Source organism: Pristis pectinata, chromosome 13 (genome assembly GCF_009764475.1).
Source record: "Pristis pectinata isolate sPriPec2 chromosome 13, sPriPec2.1.pri, whole genome shotgun sequence".
Taxonomy (NCBI): Eukaryota; Metazoa; Chordata; class Chondrichthyes; order Rhinopristiformes; family Pristidae; genus Pristis; species Pristis pectinata.
In genome coordinates this window covers 42420651-42442480 of record NC_067417.1, presented here as the reverse complement: position 1 = coordinate 42442480, position 21830 = coordinate 42420651, and the positions used below count along the sequence as shown (strand labels likewise).

At 43.2% G+C, this 21830-nt stretch overlaps 1 protein-coding gene across 2 annotated transcripts in view; it reads right to left on the bottom strand.

Moving 5' to 3' along the window:
• Positions 1 to 21830, bottom strand: part of LOC127577119 (guanine nucleotide-binding protein G(o) subunit alpha) — a 219203-nt gene that overhangs the window by 20521 nt on the left and 176852 nt on the right. The window contains exons 5-7 of one of the 2 annotated variants that reach the window (XM_052028020.1): positions 12631 to 12759; positions 6171 to 6300; positions 477 to 630 (exon numbers count right to left, since the gene is read on the bottom strand). In XM_052028020.1, the coding sequence (XP_051883980.1) occupies positions 477 to 630; positions 6171 to 6300; positions 12631 to 12759 (413 nt within the window). The remainder of the gene's footprint in view (positions 1 to 476; positions 631 to 6170; positions 6301 to 12630; positions 12760 to 21830) is intronic. The other variant, XM_052028019.1, reaches the window with a different exon arrangement.

The following is a 21830-nucleotide window of genomic DNA, read 5'->3' as shown; positions in this document are numbered from 1 at the left end:
AGTCTGATACTACTCACCTACACTAGGGGTCATTTACAGTGTCCAAACAACCAACACATCTTTGGGATGTGGGAGGAAACATGACCACACAGGGGGAAACCCACACAGTTGCATTGATAATGTGCAAACTCCACACAGACAGCACCGCAGATCAGGATCAGACCTGGGTCCCTGGAGCTGTGAGGCAGCTGCACTGCCTGGTGCTCCATTCTGCCTGGAGCACTGGTTATTTTGGACATCTTGCAGTTGGTCAAACACCAACAATATTTTTGTTCTGTTTCTTGACACAGCTGCCTTGAAAGTAGGCTTTTTGAACATGGAGATTATGAATGCTTGACGTGCTTTTGCACATGATTCAAAGAATATGAATTCAAACCAAATAACTTCCAATAACTTAGCTAATGATTTTAATTTTTCCCTCTGCTCCACCAACCCACCTGGCTCCATCCCCTAAGATCTGGCTGTGACCTTGTTACCTGTGTATTCGGGGAAGCAGATAGTTAGTGGAGATTTCTTAATTTTCGCCTCAAATATGTCCTTCTTGTTGAGAAAGAGGATGATGGAAGTGTCTGTAAACCATTTGTTGTTACAGATACTGTCGAATAACTTCAATGACTCATGCATGCGATTCTGCAATAGAAAGAATCACCCGTGGTTATGCCAAATGCTTGAACCAAACTGAACATTTCTATCTTGGCAGCTCAGCAAAGATATAATTTTACAATTTACATATTAAATGCATGTTAATTATAGTAGGTCAATGCTACTTTGAAATTTTACAATACATTGTTATAACTGCATCTATTCTTTTTTAAGTCATTTAATCATAAATGGTATAATTCATGCACCATGCATGTACTGGGAAACTACTGCTGAAGACTTGCTGCCTTTCTCTATCTCTAGGTTCAGAATCCATGCAGAAACTTGCAACCAGAGCGCAGTGGCATACATTAATTGGATACATTAACCCAGGATGTCAAGAGATCCTTGAATTAATCCAGACTTGAAAACAGTCAGTGATTAACCTCTCCATGACCTCTGAGACTTTGTCGTGGTAATGATTTAAATGTGGGTTATGATGGGCAGAGAGAAGGAAAAGAGATTTTTATTTGGTGACTGAACAGCACCACATCAGTTCACAAAGGCTATTGCCAAAATGTAAATTACCAGATCCAAAAGAAACATTACATTTTACGAGATAAGCAATGAGGCAAAGTAAGTGACCAGTTTGGTGAAGGTCTGCAAGCCTTCCATAGGGGACAGAGTGGTGGAAAGAGTTTCCAACAAAATCCAGGCCAGAGGTCACACTGCTGCTTTCAATTCTTGGTCAAGAGAAGCTTCATACCTGCCAATTTAGGTTGGTCTCTCAAATTCTCATTATTAGCATTTTGTTTGCAACAGTCAGCCGGTGATGGGACGGTGTCAGGAGGCTGTAGCGTGAGGCTGTAGCTGCAGGGCCACCTCCTTCCCCCAGAGCGTGATCCCAGAGAGCAGGCAAAAGGAGGACGAAGCACACCCAGAGTCATGGGATGGTCACACAGGACACGGACAGCTCACTGGTATGTCTCAGTGCAATCCCAAAAAATCACTACCTACGCAGCGTGCCCAAGAGGTGTCACTTTACATGATGAATCAAGTGGAATTTAGGTAGAAACTATTGAATGTTCATACAAGTACCGTGCTTTGATTACATTTTGTATCTGCAGGTTTCTCAGTATAAAAAATGTAATTAAGTAATGCAACTTAAATGATACCACTCACTGATGAAAGTAATGACACCATTTTACTTCACTGTGTTGTCATGCTGTAGTCATTGAACATGGTGCAAAAGTCCATTTCACATGTGCACCTACTTGTCATTGTACACACCAATGCACTCCCTTTAAGGGAGTTGAAGCTGAAAAACCCCATGCTACAACCCCCACCCATCTCACATCCATTTGAATTGAAAATTCACATGATATTCTTTATTCAGAAGAGATAGGATTTGAACAACATGTTGTTGTCAGAACCCTCCCCTCCACCCCCCATAACTAGCGATGCTGAACACTTTGCCAGCAGGAATTATACTTGAACAAAATGCCATGATCACACCTTTCTGATGAAGGATCTCTACTCTGGAGTGTTTCTTCGTTTATCTGTAAGCATAGGCACGCTCTGTATTCATCTTGTGATCCCAATTGGAGGCATGCAGCATGCCTGTTTTGTAGCAATGTAACAATGTCACACACATTCGGTTTCAACGTGTAGAAAGTTTAAGCGAGATTTCTTGCAAATAAACACCACCTCTCTGGATATAGTCTGGCTGTGTCTCAATGCTTTCATGAAGACAATACATACTTGAAATCTTCTTCCATCTTTTCAGCAGCTGTCAGATCCTTCTCTGCTTTCATTCCAGATTTTGTTACACCAAACCATCCCATCCATCAGAGTAACACGTGATTACCCAATTTCCATGTATCGAACAAAGACATCATTACACCTGCTCTATGCTCAATTATAATATACTTTGAACCACTGACCATCAGAGCTTGTGTGAATGTGAAAATGGGGGAAATACTTTCTCCTTGCTGTTCAATATAAATATGTCTTGGATGATCAAGTTGCTCTGTCCAAAAAGTGGAGAGGTCAATGGGCCACACCCTGGTGGATCTAGCCCACCACTTAGAGCTTCACTGTCTGTCGTCCCCACCACCTGTACTTACTTACCTGGGACCGAGCCACTGGCAGAATGTCGCTGGGTCTCGGGAACCTGGAGGTGGCTGGAGAGGCTCAATGGTGAGGTGGCCTCAGGTGGCACACTGTTGAGAGCCGGCCCCGCAACACCCCAGACAGAGGGTAAAGCTGGGGGGCAGAGCTTTGTCTCCTGTCAAAGTCATCAGGGAATTTAACAGTTTTTAAATGTCACTGAATCAGCAACATTTATAAACTATTAAAGTTGATGTCAATAATATTATTAACATATCAACTTATTAACATATAACTAGTCAACAAAATACACAAAATTATTTGCAAACTTTTAACTAAAGTAAAACAGTTTTTAAAAAGGAATAGCTGACAGTCACCAATACTGGGTGGGAATACTGGGTGGGAATCACTGAACCTTTGTGTTTGGATCTAAGTTCCAAGGTAATTCGAACTTTGAACTAAAGTAAAATAACCTTCAAAAAGATCACTTTCCTTCCTTTCTGCAGGCCAAGGATCTCCATTCAAATGAATGAAGCCTCCCGTTCCACGCCTGGTGTGAGATGTGAGCGGTGATTCACCCGTGTGATATGCTGGAGTGCAGCGGCAGATGTGGTAGCATCTGTCGCTCAGTAAGTCCCTCTGTACAGGAGGTCTTCGTAAGATTGGGACTTATTTCATTCAAGAAGGCTGATTTCTGGCAGCTCCCTGCAGAACTGTCGGCCATAACAAGCACAACTCAACCCATTATACATCGTCTCCATCTTACTTCCATCATTGAAGATTCTGTCCCAATCCTCACTGAGGGGTCAGTGGTGGAAAGGGTGAGCAGTTTGAAGTTTCTGGGCATCTACATCTTGAAGGATCTGTCCTGGGTCCAATACATTGATGCAATCACGAAAATAGCATGCCAGTGGCTCTACTCTGTTAGGAGTTTCAAGAGATTTGGTATGTCACCAAAGACTCTTACAGTATGGTGGAGAGAAATTCTGACTGGTTGCATCACTGCCTCGTAAGAAGGCTTAAATGCACAGGATTGCAAGAGGCTTCAGAGGGCTGTAGAGTCAGCCAGCTCCATCTTGGGCACAACCCTCCCACCATCAAGGACATCTTCAAGAGACAGTGCCTCAAGATGGTGGCATCCATCACTAAGGACCCTCACCATCTGGGACATGCCCTCTACTCGTTACTATCATCGGGGAGGAGGTACAGGAGCCTGAAGATCCACACTCAGTGATTTAGGAACAGCTTCTTCCTCTTCACCATCAGATTTCTGTATGGTCCATGATCCCATGATCACTACTTCATTATTCCTTTCTTTTTGCATTATTTATTTTATTTTGCCATTTATACTAATTTTATATCTTTGCACTATATTGCTGCTGCAAAACAAATTTCATGACATATAAGTCAGTGATAATAAACCTGTTTCTGATTCCAAAGAGCAAGCAACCCTATTAACAACGCTCAATCTCCTTACTCAGATCCTGATCCCTTCATGAATGTCAACTGAACTCACTTTAACTACCTTCTTTGAAAGTCTCCTCCACTTGTGCACTATCCTGCAGGAAAAAAAATATACATTCAACGCATATATTATCAAACTGGTTATTACTAAACCATAATTGATATTCGGTAACCTGCTTGAACTAAACTGGCGTGGATTTTGCTTCAGCGCAGTTATACTTTGTTAATAAAAATCATTGTGATAGATCCCCCAGAATACTAAACTCTCAACATGACCCCATCACTTGTTTTCTCCCATGAGTAGTTGTATAAAATTAAATATTAATTTTAAGAGATAGTGAAGGAATATTGTTACCAGTGACTATGGCTGTTGTAGTGTTGAGGAACTTTTGTCATTATATAAACTCTCTCGGAACGTCACAAGGGTCTGAGGATTGCTGGGGCCACCATATTACAACACTAAGTGATTCCTTCACCTCATCAATGCCAATTAGATTGTACATTAAGATGGAAAGTGTGGCCTTACGTGGTGATTATATTTAACAAATGGAAAGAACAGGTATGGGGAGCACACACCATGATGGGTCCTAGTGCTTGGCAATGTCAGATGAAATCTTGGTGGAGCTGAACAGCTAACTAACAGAAAAAAGGAATAGCTGTCAGTCACCATGAATGGGTGAAAATCACTGGATCTCTCATGCCTGGATCAAAATTCCAAGGTAATCCATAGGACGTGTTATGGTAACATGCAGTTGTATCACGTGTTCTGCAGGAGAAACTCTACAATACATCAACACCTCATTATACAGTACAGTTTGAGTGCAGGTAATGTGTCAGGGAATCTGGCAGCATCAACCTGCTCAGAATACAAGAGCATACTGATGTGCAGCATCACTGAACATGTCAATACAGACCATCACCAGCTTTGATGACTATTAGAGGAAGGAATATTATAAAACATACCCAGTTAAACTTGCACTTTCACCCAGGAAGCAAAACCGTTAGTTTACAACTCCTTTAATTAGCTCATGGTGCACAAGTGTTTTAGAGGCAGAGGACAGATACAAAGGGGATAAGAGGTAGCAATAGGATAATCCACTTCTCCATGATTGTCCTATCTACTTGTCCTATCCCTTGCATCAACTGGAATCTTGGCTGCCTTAGATATCCTGCATGTGTATTTACAATCGTACAATATTTTTTCAAGTATACCTTTCTTGTTGAATCAGTAAAGGCTTGGTTGGATCGGTTAGAGGACCCTGGAACAGGATAATAAAAGGTGCAAAAGCCACTAAAATAGATGCTTGCATCAGTTGCAACACTGATTCTACTTTAACCTCTATTTTCGAAATCACTTAATACAAAGTTTTCTTTTCTTGCCATTTTCATTACATCAAAAATGTGAAAATGTTTCAAGAGAAAATACTGATCCACAGTGTATCATGAAACAAGTGATTTTTCCTTTACGTGAACAGTGAAGGACAACACGTTTAACCGAAGATAAGGTGGTCAAACCTGAGGCAGCACAATCCTGAGCGATGGATAAAAATAAAAACACAAGATAAACCATGTTATGTCTACTCAGTATCTCACAGATATCAGCAGAGGCAACAATCCATTTCTCACAGGACTTCATACCACTTTAAAAGTAAATGTATTAAGTTGAAGTTATACTGTTAGACTTCAATATTTCTGCAAACAGCAGATAAGAGGAATCACTATTCCATCATCCCTCCTGTTCAATCCTTCCAACAGAGTCCTCAGACTCTCTACGCGAAAAGGCAGAATTAATCTCAGTTTCACTCCTACAATTTTAATCAAATAACAACTGGAGAACATTGATGCACAGACCATACATGCATGCACACACGTGCACACACACACACACATGCACACACTAGTGAAATCATGATTCTGCCCTTCACTGGCTACTCTGCAGCTGCCTGATGGAGATGCACATGAACATCCCCGTGATCTGCCAGGCATCAGGGCTGCATTGCTTCCCTGGCCCTACTCACCGTGGTCTCATCCTCATGGAGCACCTGATCGTAGCCACTCAGTGCCACGCAGAAAATAATTGCTGTCACATCTTCGAAGCAGTGGATCCACTTCTTTCTCTCTGATCTTTGACCTCCCACATCAAACAGCCTGTGAAACAGTAATCGTTTTCATTAATTGGGCTCAGTGGCTGACCTCACTTTTAAGCATTTCGCAAACAGTCGTAGCCAATCCTTGCGGAAGAGCTGAACACACCTGGGGTTTGAATGGGCAGAGAAAGTGTATGGATGTGGGGGGAATCCAAAACTAGGGGCATTAATATGACCCTATGCAGGAGAAAAATCTTCACCCAGAATGTGGTTAGAATTTGGGAGGATATAGAATGATTGAGATAATTACAACAAGTACATTTAAGTGGAAACTAGGTGATGAAGTAAGTGCTGAATCGGTTCACAGAAGAGGGATGGGAGAGGCTTGTGTGAAACATAAATTGCTGCATGGATCAGATGGATGGAGCGTCCCTCCACCCTGCTCTTCATTCTAACTATCTCTTTTAGCCAAACCAATGTCTCTTCACCGACTGGAGATTTTAAGAGATGATGGTTCAGAGTTCTTTACTGATGAAAAGCAGGCACGCTGGCGCTGTTGTAATTCCCTGGGTAGTACCTGGGAGTGGTAATGCAATAGTGCTGTGAATGTTTCATTTCAGTGGGTAAATACATGGGAGTGAGTTACTATCTAGGAAGCTAGTGAAATGTTTACCAGATGGGATGAGGTAGATAAAGCAGCTCTGAACTGTATATTCTGACTGGCAAGTGCCACAATGGAAGCTGACACAAGCCAGAGCATGACTGCAAGATCCTGAGATTCTGGGCGACCTGATCATCACAAGGGACTGAAAGTAAGCTCTCCGCACTCTAGCCCAGATAAATGCTGTGCAGAAATAAACCTTCACATATACAAGCTACACTGGGCCTTCTCTTCCCTCCTACATGTAATCCATGAAGGCAAAAGTACCTCCTACACTTGAATAATGCAAGAAAATAACCTTGAGAAAAACACATGGATGTACCACGTGGCCATTCATGAGAATCAACCCTGATAAATGATACACAGGAGTAAATATCCCCATCCCAATTAAATAACAGTAGGCTGGTTACACAGTGTGCAATCTTCTACATAATGGCTCAGGGTGACAGCCACGAGTGCCAAGTACAATACCAACAACATAGTGTTACATACTGATTACAGTTCTGGTTACAGGCTTGTGGGTCCTAATCAGATGACCAGATATGGGTCTCTGTACACGCTTCAAGAACTGTGCACTAATTACAAGTTGATGGACAGTTGCTGGTGACAGGCCTACGCCGAATAAAAAATAGGGGGTACCGAGTGTTAGTTTTAGGAGAGGGTAGGTCCAGATTTGAAGGAACTAGTAGAAGCAGAGAATATCACATTCTGGTCCGGGCACATAACACCTTGTTTACAATGGTCTATTACAGCTGTGTGTCAAACTGAGCATGGAATTGTGCTGAATTAATTTGTGCCAGTTAAATTTATCTCTCTCATTTTACAATTACCTTCTATATAGGAAAAAAATGTAGTTTTGCTTTAAAATGTAAATATTGATCTTTTATATTAAATCATTGGCAATGCTTTAAAAGGTTAACAATGAAAACTCTGCAGTCTGACTGTGTCTGCAGAGGCTAATTAACAAAAATTTCCCGCTATCAACTCCCATGAGCTGCATCATCTCCAATGTGCAGGTATCTAAACTGTCTCAGAAAACTACGCAACCACTTCTGAAAATAAATCACTTAATGAAATGAAAAATCTTTTGAGATGTAAAGCAGACCCTGGGGAACGGAAAACAGTCTGAAACACCAGGCCTGGTGTGGGGCCCTCCACCTCCAGAGGACAGCTGACTGGTCTGACACCTCCATTACCTTGTGTGTACAGCTGATCAGTTCCTAAGTGAAATGGTTCTGTAATATGCTGGTTCTCCTCTGTTCTGCAATACATAGCACTGTGAGATACTGTGATAAGGTACTGGTTTGAGCTCAAGTCCCACCATTACAAGAAATAATCCAGTTTAAAAGGTGAAGCAGTGGCAGATATTTAAGGAACTATTTCATACTTCTCAATGAAGTAAATAAAGACTCTCAGAGAAGGATAATCCAAGCTAACAAAGTTATGGGTGATATAACGTTGAAAGAAAAGGCATACAATGTTGCAAACATTTGTGGAAAACCAGAAGATTTGGAAGAATTAGAAACCGGCCAAAAATATGCCAGATGGTGAGAACAAAACAAAGAGGATAAAAACAGGAGGATGAGTAAGCTAGCGTGAAATATGAAAACGGATGGTAAGAACTTCCATAAGTACGTAAAAAGGAAGAGAGTTGTGAAGGTAAGCGCTGGGCTCAGCCGTGGAGAATTGGGAATTAATAATGGGAAATAAGAAAATGGCAGGGACTTTGAGCAAACATTTTCATGGTAAAAGACAATAGAATCATCCCAATAATAAGAGCTGATTTCTAGACAAAAAGGAGGTGGAACTTAAAACAATCACACTCATTGGAGAAACAATCATTCGGCAAACCAGTGGAGTGAAGGTTGATAAGTCTGCTGGGCCTGATGACTTGCATCCTAGACTGACAAAAAGAAGGGGCTGCAGATAGAGTGGCTACATTGGGTGTGAGCTTCCAAAGTTCTCCAGATCCTGGAAGGTTCTCAGAGGATTAAAAAAAACACAAATATCCTTTTTCAAGAAAGGGCAGAGTCAGAAAGCTGGAAACTAGAAGCCAGTTCGTCTGACGCCTGTCATTGGGAAAATGTTGGAATCTATTATAACGGAAGTGGCCAGCAGCATATTTAGAAAATCTTAGCATAATCAAGCAAAGTCAATGTGGTTTTAGGAAAGGGAAAATCATGTTTGTCAGATATACTAGAGTTCTTTGAGAATGTAATGAGCATGCTGGATAAAACCATCAGTAGATGTGTTGTTTTGGATTCCCATAAGGCATTCATTAGGTGTTACATCAAAGTCATCATGCAAGGTTACAGCTCAAGGCATTGGGATTAATATATTAGCACAGAAAAGAGATCGATCAACTAACAGAAAAGTCAGGATAAATGGGTCATGATAAATGGGATATGCAGATCCTACAGAGAGATATAGCTAGGTTAAGTGATGGGGCAAGGGTCTGGCGGATGGAGCACAATGTTGGTAAATGTGAGGTCATCCATTCTGGAAGGAAAAATAGAAGATCAGATTATTATTTAAATGGTGAAAGATTGCAGCATGCTGTTGTGCAGAGGGACTGGGGAGTGCTTGTGCATGAATCACAAAGGGTTGCTTTGCAGGTGCAACAAGTTATCAAAAAGGCAAATGGAACGTTGGCCTTCGTTGCTGGAAGGATTGAATTTAAGAGCTGGGAGGTTACGCTGCAACTGTGCAGGGTACTGGTGAGGCCGCACCTGAAGTACTGCATGCAGTTCTGGTCTCCTTACGTGAGGAAAGATACACTAACTTTGGAGGCGGTACAGAGGAGGTTCACCAAGTTGATTCTGGAGATGAGCGGTTTAGCCTACGGGGAGGGATTGAGTTGCCTGGGACTATACTAACTGGAATTGAGAAGAATGAGAGGGGATCTTATAGAAACATGTAAAATTATGAAAGGGATAGATAAGATAGAGGCAGGAAAATTGTTTCCACTGGTAGGTGAGACTATAACTAGGGGACATAGCCTCAAGATTCAGGGGTGTAGGTTTAGGATGGAGATGAGGAGGAACTGCTTTTCCCAGAGAGTAGTGAATCTGTGGAATTCTCTGCCCAGGGAAGCAGTGGAGGCTACCTCATTAAATATATTTAAGACACAGTTAGATAGATTGTTGCATAGTAGGGGAATTAAGGGTTATGGGCAAAAGGCAGGTAGGTGGAGCTAATCTTATTGAAGGGCGGAGCAGGCTCAATGGGCCAGATGGCCTCCTCTTGCTCCTATTCCTTATGTTCTTATGTTATTTTCAGATTGGCAAGCTGCAAAGTCAGGTGCTAGAGTGTCGGTACTGGGGCATTAACTATTTATGATCTCTATTAATGATGGAAATGAAGGCACTGAGTGTACTGTAGACAAATGTGCTGCCAACACAAAGGTAGGTAGGAAAGTAAGTTGAGAGAGTATGTCCGTGCCCAGGTATCCTTGGAGGGAGAGCACATGGTGTCCACTGGCTCTTTGGAGGCCAGTGGGTGCCACAGGGGCTGGAGTACATCCTGGACAAGGTGGTCATGTTTTAATTTGAGAACCATGTAAATATTGTGTTGAAAGTTATATAAATATGTAAATAAACCTCTCAAAAAAAACTTGAGGATTCAAAAGGTTTGCGAGTAAATAGAGATAGGTTAAAGAAGGCCAGCAAATGGAGTATGATGTGGGGAAATGTGAGGTTGTCCACTTTGGTTGGAAGAATAGAACATTGCCTAAATGGAGGGGGACTGCACAATGTTGCAGTACAGAGGGATCCGGGTGTCTTTGTACAGGAAACACGGAAAGCTAGCATGCAGGTACAGTAAGTAATTGGGTTAGTCAGTATTGCAAGGGGGATGGAGTATAAGGGTAGGAAAGTCTTGCTGTTATTGTTCAGGACATTGATGAGACCATATCTGGAGTCCTGAGCAAGTTTTGGTCTGCTTGCTTAAGGAGAGATGTTCACACATTGAGGTTCAAGGAAGATACAGTTGGTTGATTCCTGGGAGAAAGGGACTGACTTGTGAGGAAAGGTTCAGATTGGGCCTATGCTCATCGGAGTTTAGAAGAAGGGTGATCTCATTGAGGCATATAAGACTGATAGGGTCAGTGTAGAGTGGATGTTTCCACTTGTAAGGAAATCTAGAACAAGGGGGCATCATTTCAGAATAAGAGGTCACCTGTTAGTGAATATAGGGAGGAATCTTTGAAATTCTCCATCCCAGAGAGCCTTGGAGATAGTCATTGACTATATTCAAGGCTAAGGCAGGCATATGTTTGATATAGAGGTGAATCACAGATTATGGGGAACAGGCAGGAGAGTGGTCAGGTGGTGCAGCAGGCTTGAGGGACCGAATGGGCAACTCTTATTCTTGTTATGTTTTTAAATAGAGTAATACGAGAGCAGCTGGAAAAATGGGCTGTGTTATTACAAAAACTTCTCAAATCCATGTTCATATCTCCATATTTAAATCTCCCCAGTCAGATCAGTGCACAGCAGTGAAACTGCACTAACTTAAGTCTGAATGCCATTAGTTCAGATACGCCATCTCTCCTCAACACCTCCCCTGCCGTTATCTACCCACCTCTACTGATTCTCCTCTATAACGAGGCTAATGCCTCGTTACACTGTCCCCTGAGGCCAGCACCTCTTCAGCAGTGGTTTCTTTTCCTTTTCCCTTACCTCTGAATAGTTTATCCCCATAGAGTTGCACAGCACGGAAACAGGTCCTCAGCCCACCAAGCCCACACAGACCACTGAGCACCAGTTACTTGAACCCTGCAGTAAGCCCATTTTATTCTTGCTACATCCCAATCAAGTCCCCCCAGATTCTACCATTCCCTACACTCTACAGGCAATTGACAGCAGCCGAATAACCTACCAACCTGCACGTCTTTGGGATGTGGACGTGGAGCACCCAGGAAGAACCCATGTGGTTGTATGGAGAACATGCCAACTCCACACAGAGGTCAGGCCCGGACCACAGAAGCTGTGAGGCAGCAGCACCACTAGCTGGGCCACAGGACCACCCTTCTGTACCCCCCAACCCCTCTTTTTCTTCTACAAAACTTCCCCTGGATGACATCATCCGAAGTCAAGGAGTGAACTTCCACATGTATGTTGATGACACTCAGGTCTCTCCCTCTTTCACCCAGCATTCTTCTTCTCACTGTCCTTGAAAGATCGGGGGCTTGGATATGTTACTTGTTTTGCCCACACACTGGCACAGCGTAAATGACGACTATCCCTGTTGGAGTAACATCAACATTTGAATTCAACTGGCTACATTAGTTGTTTTCATTGCATTAATGTCAGAATAAAGGAGTCCGGTCTTAATGATCCCCCTTCTTCAACAAACAACATTTAAACTGTACCCACCAAATGCAACTGGTACGGTGGGGTACATGTGCATTTGGTGAAGACTTGACTCCCACTGATCATGGAAGAAGATTTCTATTTGTAGGAGATGTTAATCTACTAGTATAGCTGTACACAATGGGTGGAGAACACTGTTGGGCGAGCAGTAAGTACCATAGTACTTTGTCACCAAGGTAACAGCAAAAAGGACAAGCCTCTCGTATTACAGGCATGTTTTGTAATTACAATTTTCACATTAAACATGCTTACACCTCATGATTCCCTCACATCTAATCCATTCTAGTTGCTTACTGCTCCACTGAGACAACAGGAAGAAACTCCTCCACGTGACTGCACTCCATCTAACTGCACTCACCTGAAGTGGAGATTTTTGAATGTAAAGTGAGTTTCTACGATGCCAGTGGTCTTCACTCTAGTTCGGAGGATGTCCTGCTCTGTTGGTTGGTAATCACTCCCTCCAATCCGATCTAAGCTGTCTAGGTAACTGTAAAAGAACGGAGGATGTTACAAGGAAGTCCTCAACTGCACTGAAAGTGTTAGACAGTTCAAGGATGGGTCTAAAGTGATGAGAAATCTCAGGAGTCATCTCTGTAATTGGAAATCAATTATAAATAATAGGCTTTTCTCAGAGACTTGCTCCTAACAATGTAATTAACATAAACATTGATTTAAGACATTCATGTGGCTAACAGAAATAGAGTGAAATACACAGAATTTTGAGCGAGTTCTTAGCAACCATTGTAGGGGCGAGTTTCACACTTCTTTCTGTTTGGGCACATTCACTCGGCAGTGATTGGATGGTATAAAAAGAAGCAGATACAATAGCAACATTTAAGAGGCACTTCGACAGGCAGGGAATGGAGGCCATGTGCAGGCAGGTAGGATTAGTGTAGATTGGCATCGTGGTCAGCACAGACATTGTGGGGTCCAAAACCAGTAGGCCCTTTTACCAGGTGAGCTAATTCTTTGCTTATCGGAAGCTTTCACTTCTGGGCTTTCAAAATGCTTTTGGAGAAACTACAGGTTAGGAATGAATATATATTTTCTGATTTTCTAGACTGATGCAGGAGAGATGAACTCTCTCACTGCTAGTGGAAGTGTTCATCTGCATGGCCACTGCAGGGGTGGAGGTTGCTTTCTATATTTAAGGCCGATTAACTCCCCATCGATCTCAGCGTGCCATCCATGAATAACAATAATTAACTTCTCAGATTGGATGGGGGTATTATTTAACCAAATACAATGAACTTAATGAAGATATTTTCCTGGCTAGATCTTTCCACCTTTCTTTAGTGGAAGCATCTACCTATTTTCACATGTCAAAGAGAATTGCTCTTATCTTCACTGGAGGTCTGAAGAGGTGGTCAGGGTTAGATATTTCAGTTTTAACTGACAATAAGCGTTATGCTGTGAATTTTTCTATGCATCACTTATGCTGTGCACAGATTCTATGTAATGACTTTACAAGCCCTGCACTAGCAGTAGATATGATTTAGCACTCGAGCAAAGCAGATTAATTGGAGGCAATGACAATTGCCTTTCTCACTAACTATGATAGCGTTATAGACACAAAATCAATAAACATTCAGCCATTCCCAGACAATTCCATAAGCAGTGCAACCATTAGGTACACTGAGACAAACACAAGTAAGATGCTCATCCTTTCTTATTAACATAATTCAAATGCCGAAATGATTCACATTCATCCAATAATCCTTCACATTGGATCAAATCAGACTCTTGGGTGGAAGCACATTTATCCTTTGCTGGCAGCTTGGTCAAGGACAGACGTCAAGATGTACATCACAGGCAACACATTGCTGACTCCCACGTCTGTGCATTGCAATGGGGAGGTAGCATTGGAGGAGGTTAGGCTCTGGAACACCCTAGTCTCTGTGTAGAGCACCAATGTTCTGAGCTGAGGGGGCTGGATACACTTCATACCTGGCCCCTCAATTTTATACCAGTCACCTGGATTGAAAGGGCATGTGCATGTAAGTGGTTTGCTGCTCATTTTTATTTTATTCAATGGTAATGTTTTTAATGAATTAATGTCTTTTAAGAGTGCTCACAAGTAAATTCATTACTAAATTTTTGTTTTAGGTACTGTAATCCTTTCAGACTGTTTTTAAAAGTCTTTGATCATCAGAGACACTTAATAGCAATTCAATGGCCAGTGACAGCATAAGTTGTCAAAAAGCCATTAAAGTAATCTGGAGGCGGTGCCTCAGGATCTGCCAGCTGAGGCCCGGTTGTCACTCACTTCACAGTGAGGCCTGGAGATTGAATGGACCAGTCAGGCTGGAAAAGCACGGCGTCAGGATAGCAGAGGGCCAAGCACAAGGAATGGGCTGGATCAAACACAATCCACTCCATTTGATTTTGGACTGAAGTGCAATGACTCTCTCACATCATATTCATTCACTAATTCCTTCACCATCTTTGCCAATCATAATGATTTGTTCACTCCTGGTCCCAATAGCAGCTCAATAATCATTCAATAATTCCCTCGCAACCAGACCAATCACACCCTTTAAAATATTTCCTCATATTGAATCTAATTACACTTGTTCAATGATTCCCTTGTGTATAATCCAATTGCATGTGCTTGATAACTCACCCACATTTAACTCAGGACGTTGTTGAATCTTTGATATGCAATCTACAGGAGTGATTGACTCTGTGAGGTTGTAATCTCAGGTGTGGTTGTGCTTGGGGAGGTGGCCTTAGGATGTGATTGTGGGTAGGTTGCTTGACCTCGGACTGTGAATTTGTGTATGCCTCAGGTTGCTATGTGTAGGTGCTGTAATGACAGGGTGTGAAGGTATGCAGCTTCTCATGATTTCAAGGTGCATCTGTGGCTGGGTGTGCAGTCTCAGGCTGAAGCAGCCCATGAAGGTGTGATCGTGCATGTCAGTCAGATCTTGGTGCGACTGTACAGGAGCTATGATCTCAGAGTGACAGCATGTTGGGGTGTGTGATCAGAGTGACATCCCAGAGTGGTGTTGTGGATGGGGTTTAGCCTTTGTGCAGTTGTGCAATCTCAGGGTGAGATCATGTATGGGGGTATGATTTCAAGATGTTATTGTACAGGGGAAGGGCATGATTGTGCACAGAATGTAATCTCAGGTAGCATGTCTCTTGGGGTATGTGTGTGCATGCCTATTGATGAATATTTTATTTTCTCATCTCTCACTTTTCTTGGGGAGTATTTTTTCTCTAACATTTACATCTATTATAGAGGGTATGGTGTGTTTCCTCTGGAATGCCTCTGGATCTAGTTTCACACTGGAAGGGTTGCGAAATAAGAACCTATTCCCTTTATAACTTCTCTGCAAATGCGATGACGCATCACTGATGTGAAATCTCACATTCCAGCCTTCCCATGATCAGGACTTGTGCCAAACCCTGCTCATGGTTCAATAAATCCCATTCAGTAAAATGAAGCCAAATAATCTAAATGGCAACAGGACTGATGCAAGAGACCTTTTCTTAATAAAACTACAGACAAAATTATAGACTAAACAGTTGAGAATTAATGGTAAAATATCTTTAAAAATATTACTATCGTAAGAATAATTTGGTTACACTGGATAGAAATTAATAAAAGGATGAGCCCTTCCCTAGAGAACCTGTAAGGGAAGGTAATGCGATTTCACAGCGAGATTGCATATCTGATCCTGTGCCCCACAGCAGTGGCACTCCCACTGAGCACAAACGAATGTGTCTGCAGCCCTTCATTTTCTCTCTGTTAAATCCAGTGGACAGAAAATCATGGGTTATGCTCCTACAATTCACAGCGTGACAGTTGCTCCCCACTAAGGCTGCTAGGCTGTGGAATTACTTCTGGCATCTAGTTCTGCCTTAAAGCTCAGCCCAACCCTGCATGGAAGTTCAACATCAGCAAATACTTCTTTAATTCAGTAATCCTCCACCTTTTTGGTGTGTACATTTTTTTTTATTTTGTGTTATAAACTAACACTTATGTTGTAAGAGGTGCTTAGACATCAGATATTCAGATATCCACTGTGTAAGTATGACCTCCTGTGCCAGGCAATCTGTTTTTACTTGGAGGATTATTTAAATATTCCCAGAAGAATACTCTCTGTATTCAAACCACACTGGGACTTGTCCATTGTCCATGACAACTTCAGATGTTGTCAGCCAACAAATACTTAACATTCCACTGCCTGTCATTTCGGCAGAAGTAACAATGCCTTTAAAGTAAATGGATTAACAATGGTGATGTGGCAAGATTCATTATGTTCATCTGTTGGTATCATTGTCAGCAGTGTCAAGGGTGAAGTGATCTAAACTTCTGCACTTTGGGTCTGTAAAGTTTATTCCTCTTGGAGATAGGGCAGATTTACCGGTGTGGTCTGATTTTATGATTGGTTTCTCGTTGATCAATAAGGGTCTGTTGGCACATTGGTACTTTATCTGATGTTTGAGAATACACTAATGGGGTGGCAATGAGCCAAATTAGATTTGTCCTGCTTTTTGTGAATAGGACATACATGGGCAATTTTCCACACTGTCAGGTAGATGCCAGTGTCGTAAATGTACTGGAACAGCTCGGTTAGAGGTGCAGCCAGTCCTGGAGAGGTCAGCCCATCCTGGAGAGGTGCAGCCCGTCCTGGAGCACAGGTCTTCATTACTACCGCCGGGATGCTGTCTAACCCCATAGATTTTGCCATATCCAGTGTTCTCAGCCTCCATTCGCCATCACATGGAGTGAATGGAATCGGCTGAAGACTGCCTTCTGTAAAGATGGCACATCAAGAGGAGGCAAAGCCAGAGCGTACCCCATCATTTCTAGCTGAAGATGGTTGCAAATGCCTCAGGTATGTCTTTGGTAATTGGATGGCTGATAATTGCAAAAATATATCCCACCTTCCTTTGAAGATAGGGGATATTGTTGCAGTTATCAGCCACCACTCATTGCTGCATGTGGCAGGACTGTACAATTGTGATCTGATGCTGGGAACACCCAATCTATTACTTTCTTTCTAATTAGCATGCATGCAGCTGTGTCTGTAGCTTCAGCAGGCTTGCCATCTCAGTTTTGAGGTACATCTTGTTCTGTTCTATCATATCCTTCTGCACTCTTCATTGATCCAGAACCGGGCTCCAGCTTGATGGGAGAACAGGGGATGTGCTGGGCCAGATGATTGTACACTATGGTGAGGTATGATTCCGGAATTTAGGGCTTGAACTGGCAGTGGTGGGATGATTAAAATCAGGTGTATGAAAGGCTGGAGTAGGAGGAGCCTGGAGATCTCGGAGGTAAATGACAGGGTTATTTGAAGAAAGCAATGAGAACTGAGATCTTTCTGGACCAGGGATCAACTTTGATCAGTGAGCACTGCAGCGATGGGTAAACAGAATGGTGTGAGTTGGGATACATTTTTGGATGAATGGGAGGGTAGCCAGGACAGTACTGGGAAAGCTGGGACATGGGCGGGAGCTGAGCAAAGGGTGGAGCTGGCAGTGGAGGTCGAAGTACATCATCTTGGCGAAGGAACTCATTTGTAATCAGAAGCTCAGCTTGGGATCAATTATGACACCAAGGTCACAAGCAGCCGGCTCAGCTCAAGCAGCTGTAGGGAGAGGGAGAGACACAGTGACTAGGGAACAGAGTCTTTCATGGGACACAAGAACTAAGATAATGGCTTCATCTTCCCACCATAGAGTCAAAGAGTAGTACAACATGGAGACAGGCCCTTCGGCCCAACTCGACCATGGTGCCTGCCAAGTTAGTCCCATTTGCCCACGTTTGGCACATATCCCCCTAAACCTCTCCTAACCATGCACTTATCCAAATGTCTTTTAAATATTGCTATTGTACCTGCCTCAACCACTTTCCCTGGCAGCTCGTTCCATACACGCACCACCCTCTGCGTGAAGAAGTTGCCTCTCAGGTCCCTTTAAAATCTTTCACCCTCTAGTTTTTAGTTACCCTGCCCTGGGAAAATGACCGTGTGTGTTCACCCTATCTATACCCCTCATGATTTTATACACCTCTGTAGAGTCACTGCTCAGTCTCATACATTCCAAGGAATAAAGACCTAGCCTGTCCAACCTCTCCCTCTGACTCAGGCCCTCGAGTTCTGGCAGTATTCTCGGAAGTCTTTCCAGTTTAATGATGTCTTTCCTATAAACAGGGTGACCAAAACTGTAGACAATAGTCTGGGTGCAGTCTCACCAACATCGTGTACAACTGCAACATAACTTCCCAACTCAGAGCCCTGACTGATGAAGGCCAGCGTGCCAAATGCCTTCTTCACCACCCTGTGACACTACTCTCCGCGAACTCTGCACCAGTTAGTTGGGGGGAATTTCCACTGCCTCGACAGCCGGACAATTCAGAGGTGGCTCAGGGGTCAGCAGAGGTGGTGGTGAGACAAGGAGAAAACTTAGAAGTAAGGAGTTAGGAGAGAAAGGGGAACCAATATAAAGATTGAACAATGAGGGAGAAAGATCAGAGACCAAATAAGACTGATAAAGGGGAGAGAGAGGTTGATAACAGGAGAGAGAAAGAACACAAGCAGTAAATGCACAAATACACTGAAGGGTGGTAACTCTATTTTTACCAAATGCTTGCCATATAGTTTCAGTTCTTGGTTGCAGCATCATGAGACTGGTGAAGAGACAGCAGCTAACATCATGCTTGGATCAAACCCCATATGACATGTGGTTTAGCAGTGGATGTGCTGGGAAGTTTGTCACGGGGTCAAATACGACACCAAGACTGCGAAAGGTTCAGCCTCAGACAGTTGCCAGGGAGAGCAAAGTCATTAGGTGCTGCCAGTGTAGGTTTCCATAATTGATAACAGATACACTGGTGGTGCAGAGGTTAAATTGTGGGACTAATGACTGAGAGGTCAGGACCAGGGTTTAAATCGCAGCATGACAGCTGTGGAGTTTACATTCAGTTAATCATCCGGAATATAATACAAAACTGCTCATTATTAACGATGACCACAAACTGCCAGATTGTTGTAAAACCCCTTCTAGTTCACTAAGGTCCTTCAGGCGGGAAATCTGCCCTCCTTCCCTGCTCTGGGCTGTACCTGATTCCAGACTCACCAATATGGTTGACCCTTAAATTCCCTCTGAGTGGCCCAGCAAGCCTCTCAGTTCAAGGGCGATTAGGGATGAGGAATAAATGTTGGCCCTGTCAGTAATGCCCACTGAATAAATAAAAGACAGCTGACAAGTAAGTTGGTTCTTCTCAATAATTACTATGTATTTTTATCTATATTGGCACATAAAGCAGATTGGCGATAGCTTTGGACAACACATTTTGTGAAGATTACAAGAGTGGCCTCAAGATCGAGGCCACCTGTCACTTTAACTGTCCACCCACTTCCCACCTGCACTGTGTCCTAGACCTCCCATACTGTGGAAGAGCCTCCCATCTCTCACCTCAGCACGTTACTGTCAGGGTTCAGTTCCACCGTTCCAGATAATGGTTCTGCGCTTCCCATTTACTTCTTTCTAGACCTAACTTTAGTTCTTTATCTCTTGTTTCATTCCCATCCATCAGTTTTAGTTTTGAATAAACTCAAAAGACTGCATGTCCACAGTCCACAGAGGTAGGGAAGTTGGAAGATCTTAAAAAAAATCTTAAACAAATAATTCCCTTCACCTTGGGAATAAGTGTTCATTTCTCCACCCTTAACGTGAGACCCCAAGTTCTAGACTTCGGGGCCAGAAGAATCAGCTTCCCAGCATCTACCTAGTTAAGGCCTCTAAATGTTCTTTCTGTTTCAATGAGGTCACCTCTCAGGCTTCTGGAGGATATGTCTCATCTTCTGTAGCTCAGCCTCCTCATCACAGAAATCATCAGGTCAAAGCCACTCACTCGATGTTTAAAATCCACCAGTCAGGCTCATCCTCTAGCCTATTTTCAGCCAGTCGCTCAGGATGAAGGATGATTTGCTCCATTCCAGTTTTGTGGGCTCTGAGGTGGCTGATGAGCCCAATGTAGGACCGGCAGACTCTTCCATGGATGGGGCAGGAGGTGTTTGATGGGGCAGGTGGGTGAGCATTTTGCAAGGTGATCTGCCCCTTCCTTCTGCTGCTTATGCAAGGTTTCTGTGTGCTCCTGATGCATGGCCTCAATATTCGCAATAACATCCCCAGTGTTCCTTCTCCACTTTAAGTGGTCGTGGGCCAGAGATTCGCTGGATTCAGCCGGGATGTTGCATTTCTTCAAGGCAGCTCCAAGCACATCCGTTAATTTTTTTCCCTAGGTCTGACTGGTAACCTCTTCCCATGACACAGCTCAGAATACAGGAGCCAGGGGCTGGGCAAACAGCCTGGTAGTTGGGGAGGGCTGACTGAATGGAGTCCTCAAAGTCAAAGTTTTATTTTAAATAAATGATTATTTATTCATTTTTCAGGATGTAGGCTGTACTGGGAAGGCTGGCATTTATTCTTGTCCCTAACTGCCCCCAGTTTGCTTGACCATTTCAACGCCATTATTGTGGGTCTGGAGTCACATGTAAGCCAGACTGGGTTACAATACAGACCTCCTCCCCAGGTGAGTGACTGTACGTCACTAATCCATACCAAGCATCAGACAAGCTATTGCAATTCAGCTATCACTTGCAGAAACATTATAATTCCAAAACAGCATCAAAAACTCAATCAATATGATAATAATTCATTAGAGTGAGAATTATCTGCCACTTTATTGTAATCTCCTGAGACTGCCTCAAAACGATGCAAGCCCAATGAACTCACCAACTCGTGTGTGTGTGTGTGTGTGTGTGTGTGTGTGTGTGTGTGTGAGAGAGACAGAAAGAGAGAGAGAGAGAGAGACAGAGAGAGAGACAGAGGGAGAAGGATTGAAGAATTCAGTAACCTGCAGGTTTCCTCCCCAAGGGAACCAGGTGGGTTTGTAATCACCATCTATCACCGCTAATGAGTTTTTGACTTTGCGATTCCAGATTATTAACCGAATTTAAATTCCACAGCTGGTGTGATGGGATTTGAATGGGTCTCTGATCACTGGTCTGGTGACTTAACCACTGCAGCACCACCGAACTGTAAGTGGGCAGGCTCAGAGGAGGCACAAGAGACTGCAGATGCTGGAATCTGGTGCAGCAAACAATCTGCTGGAGGGACTCAGCGGGTCGAGCAGCATCTGTTGAGGGGAATTGTCCATGTTTTGGGTCGAAACCCTGCATCAGGCTCAGAAGAGACGTTTGTATTGGTGGGGGCAATCCACAACTAAAGCGTATAAATACAAGGTGAATACTGATAAATCCAATAGGAGTTTAGGAGAAAGTTCTCTACACAGAGAATGGTTAAAATGTGAACGGGCGGGTGCAGCAGGTAGTGCTGCTACCTTGCAGCTCCGGAGACCTGGGTTCAGTTTTGGCCTCGGGTGCTGTCTGTGTGGAGTTTGCACGTTCTCTTGTGTGGGTTGCTGCTGAGTGCTCCGGTTTCCTCCCACATCCCAAGGATGGTTAATTGGCCGCTGTAAATTCCCCCTTAGTGTAGGTTAAGGGGGAAAGAGAATCAAAGGGGATATGTTGCAGGGCC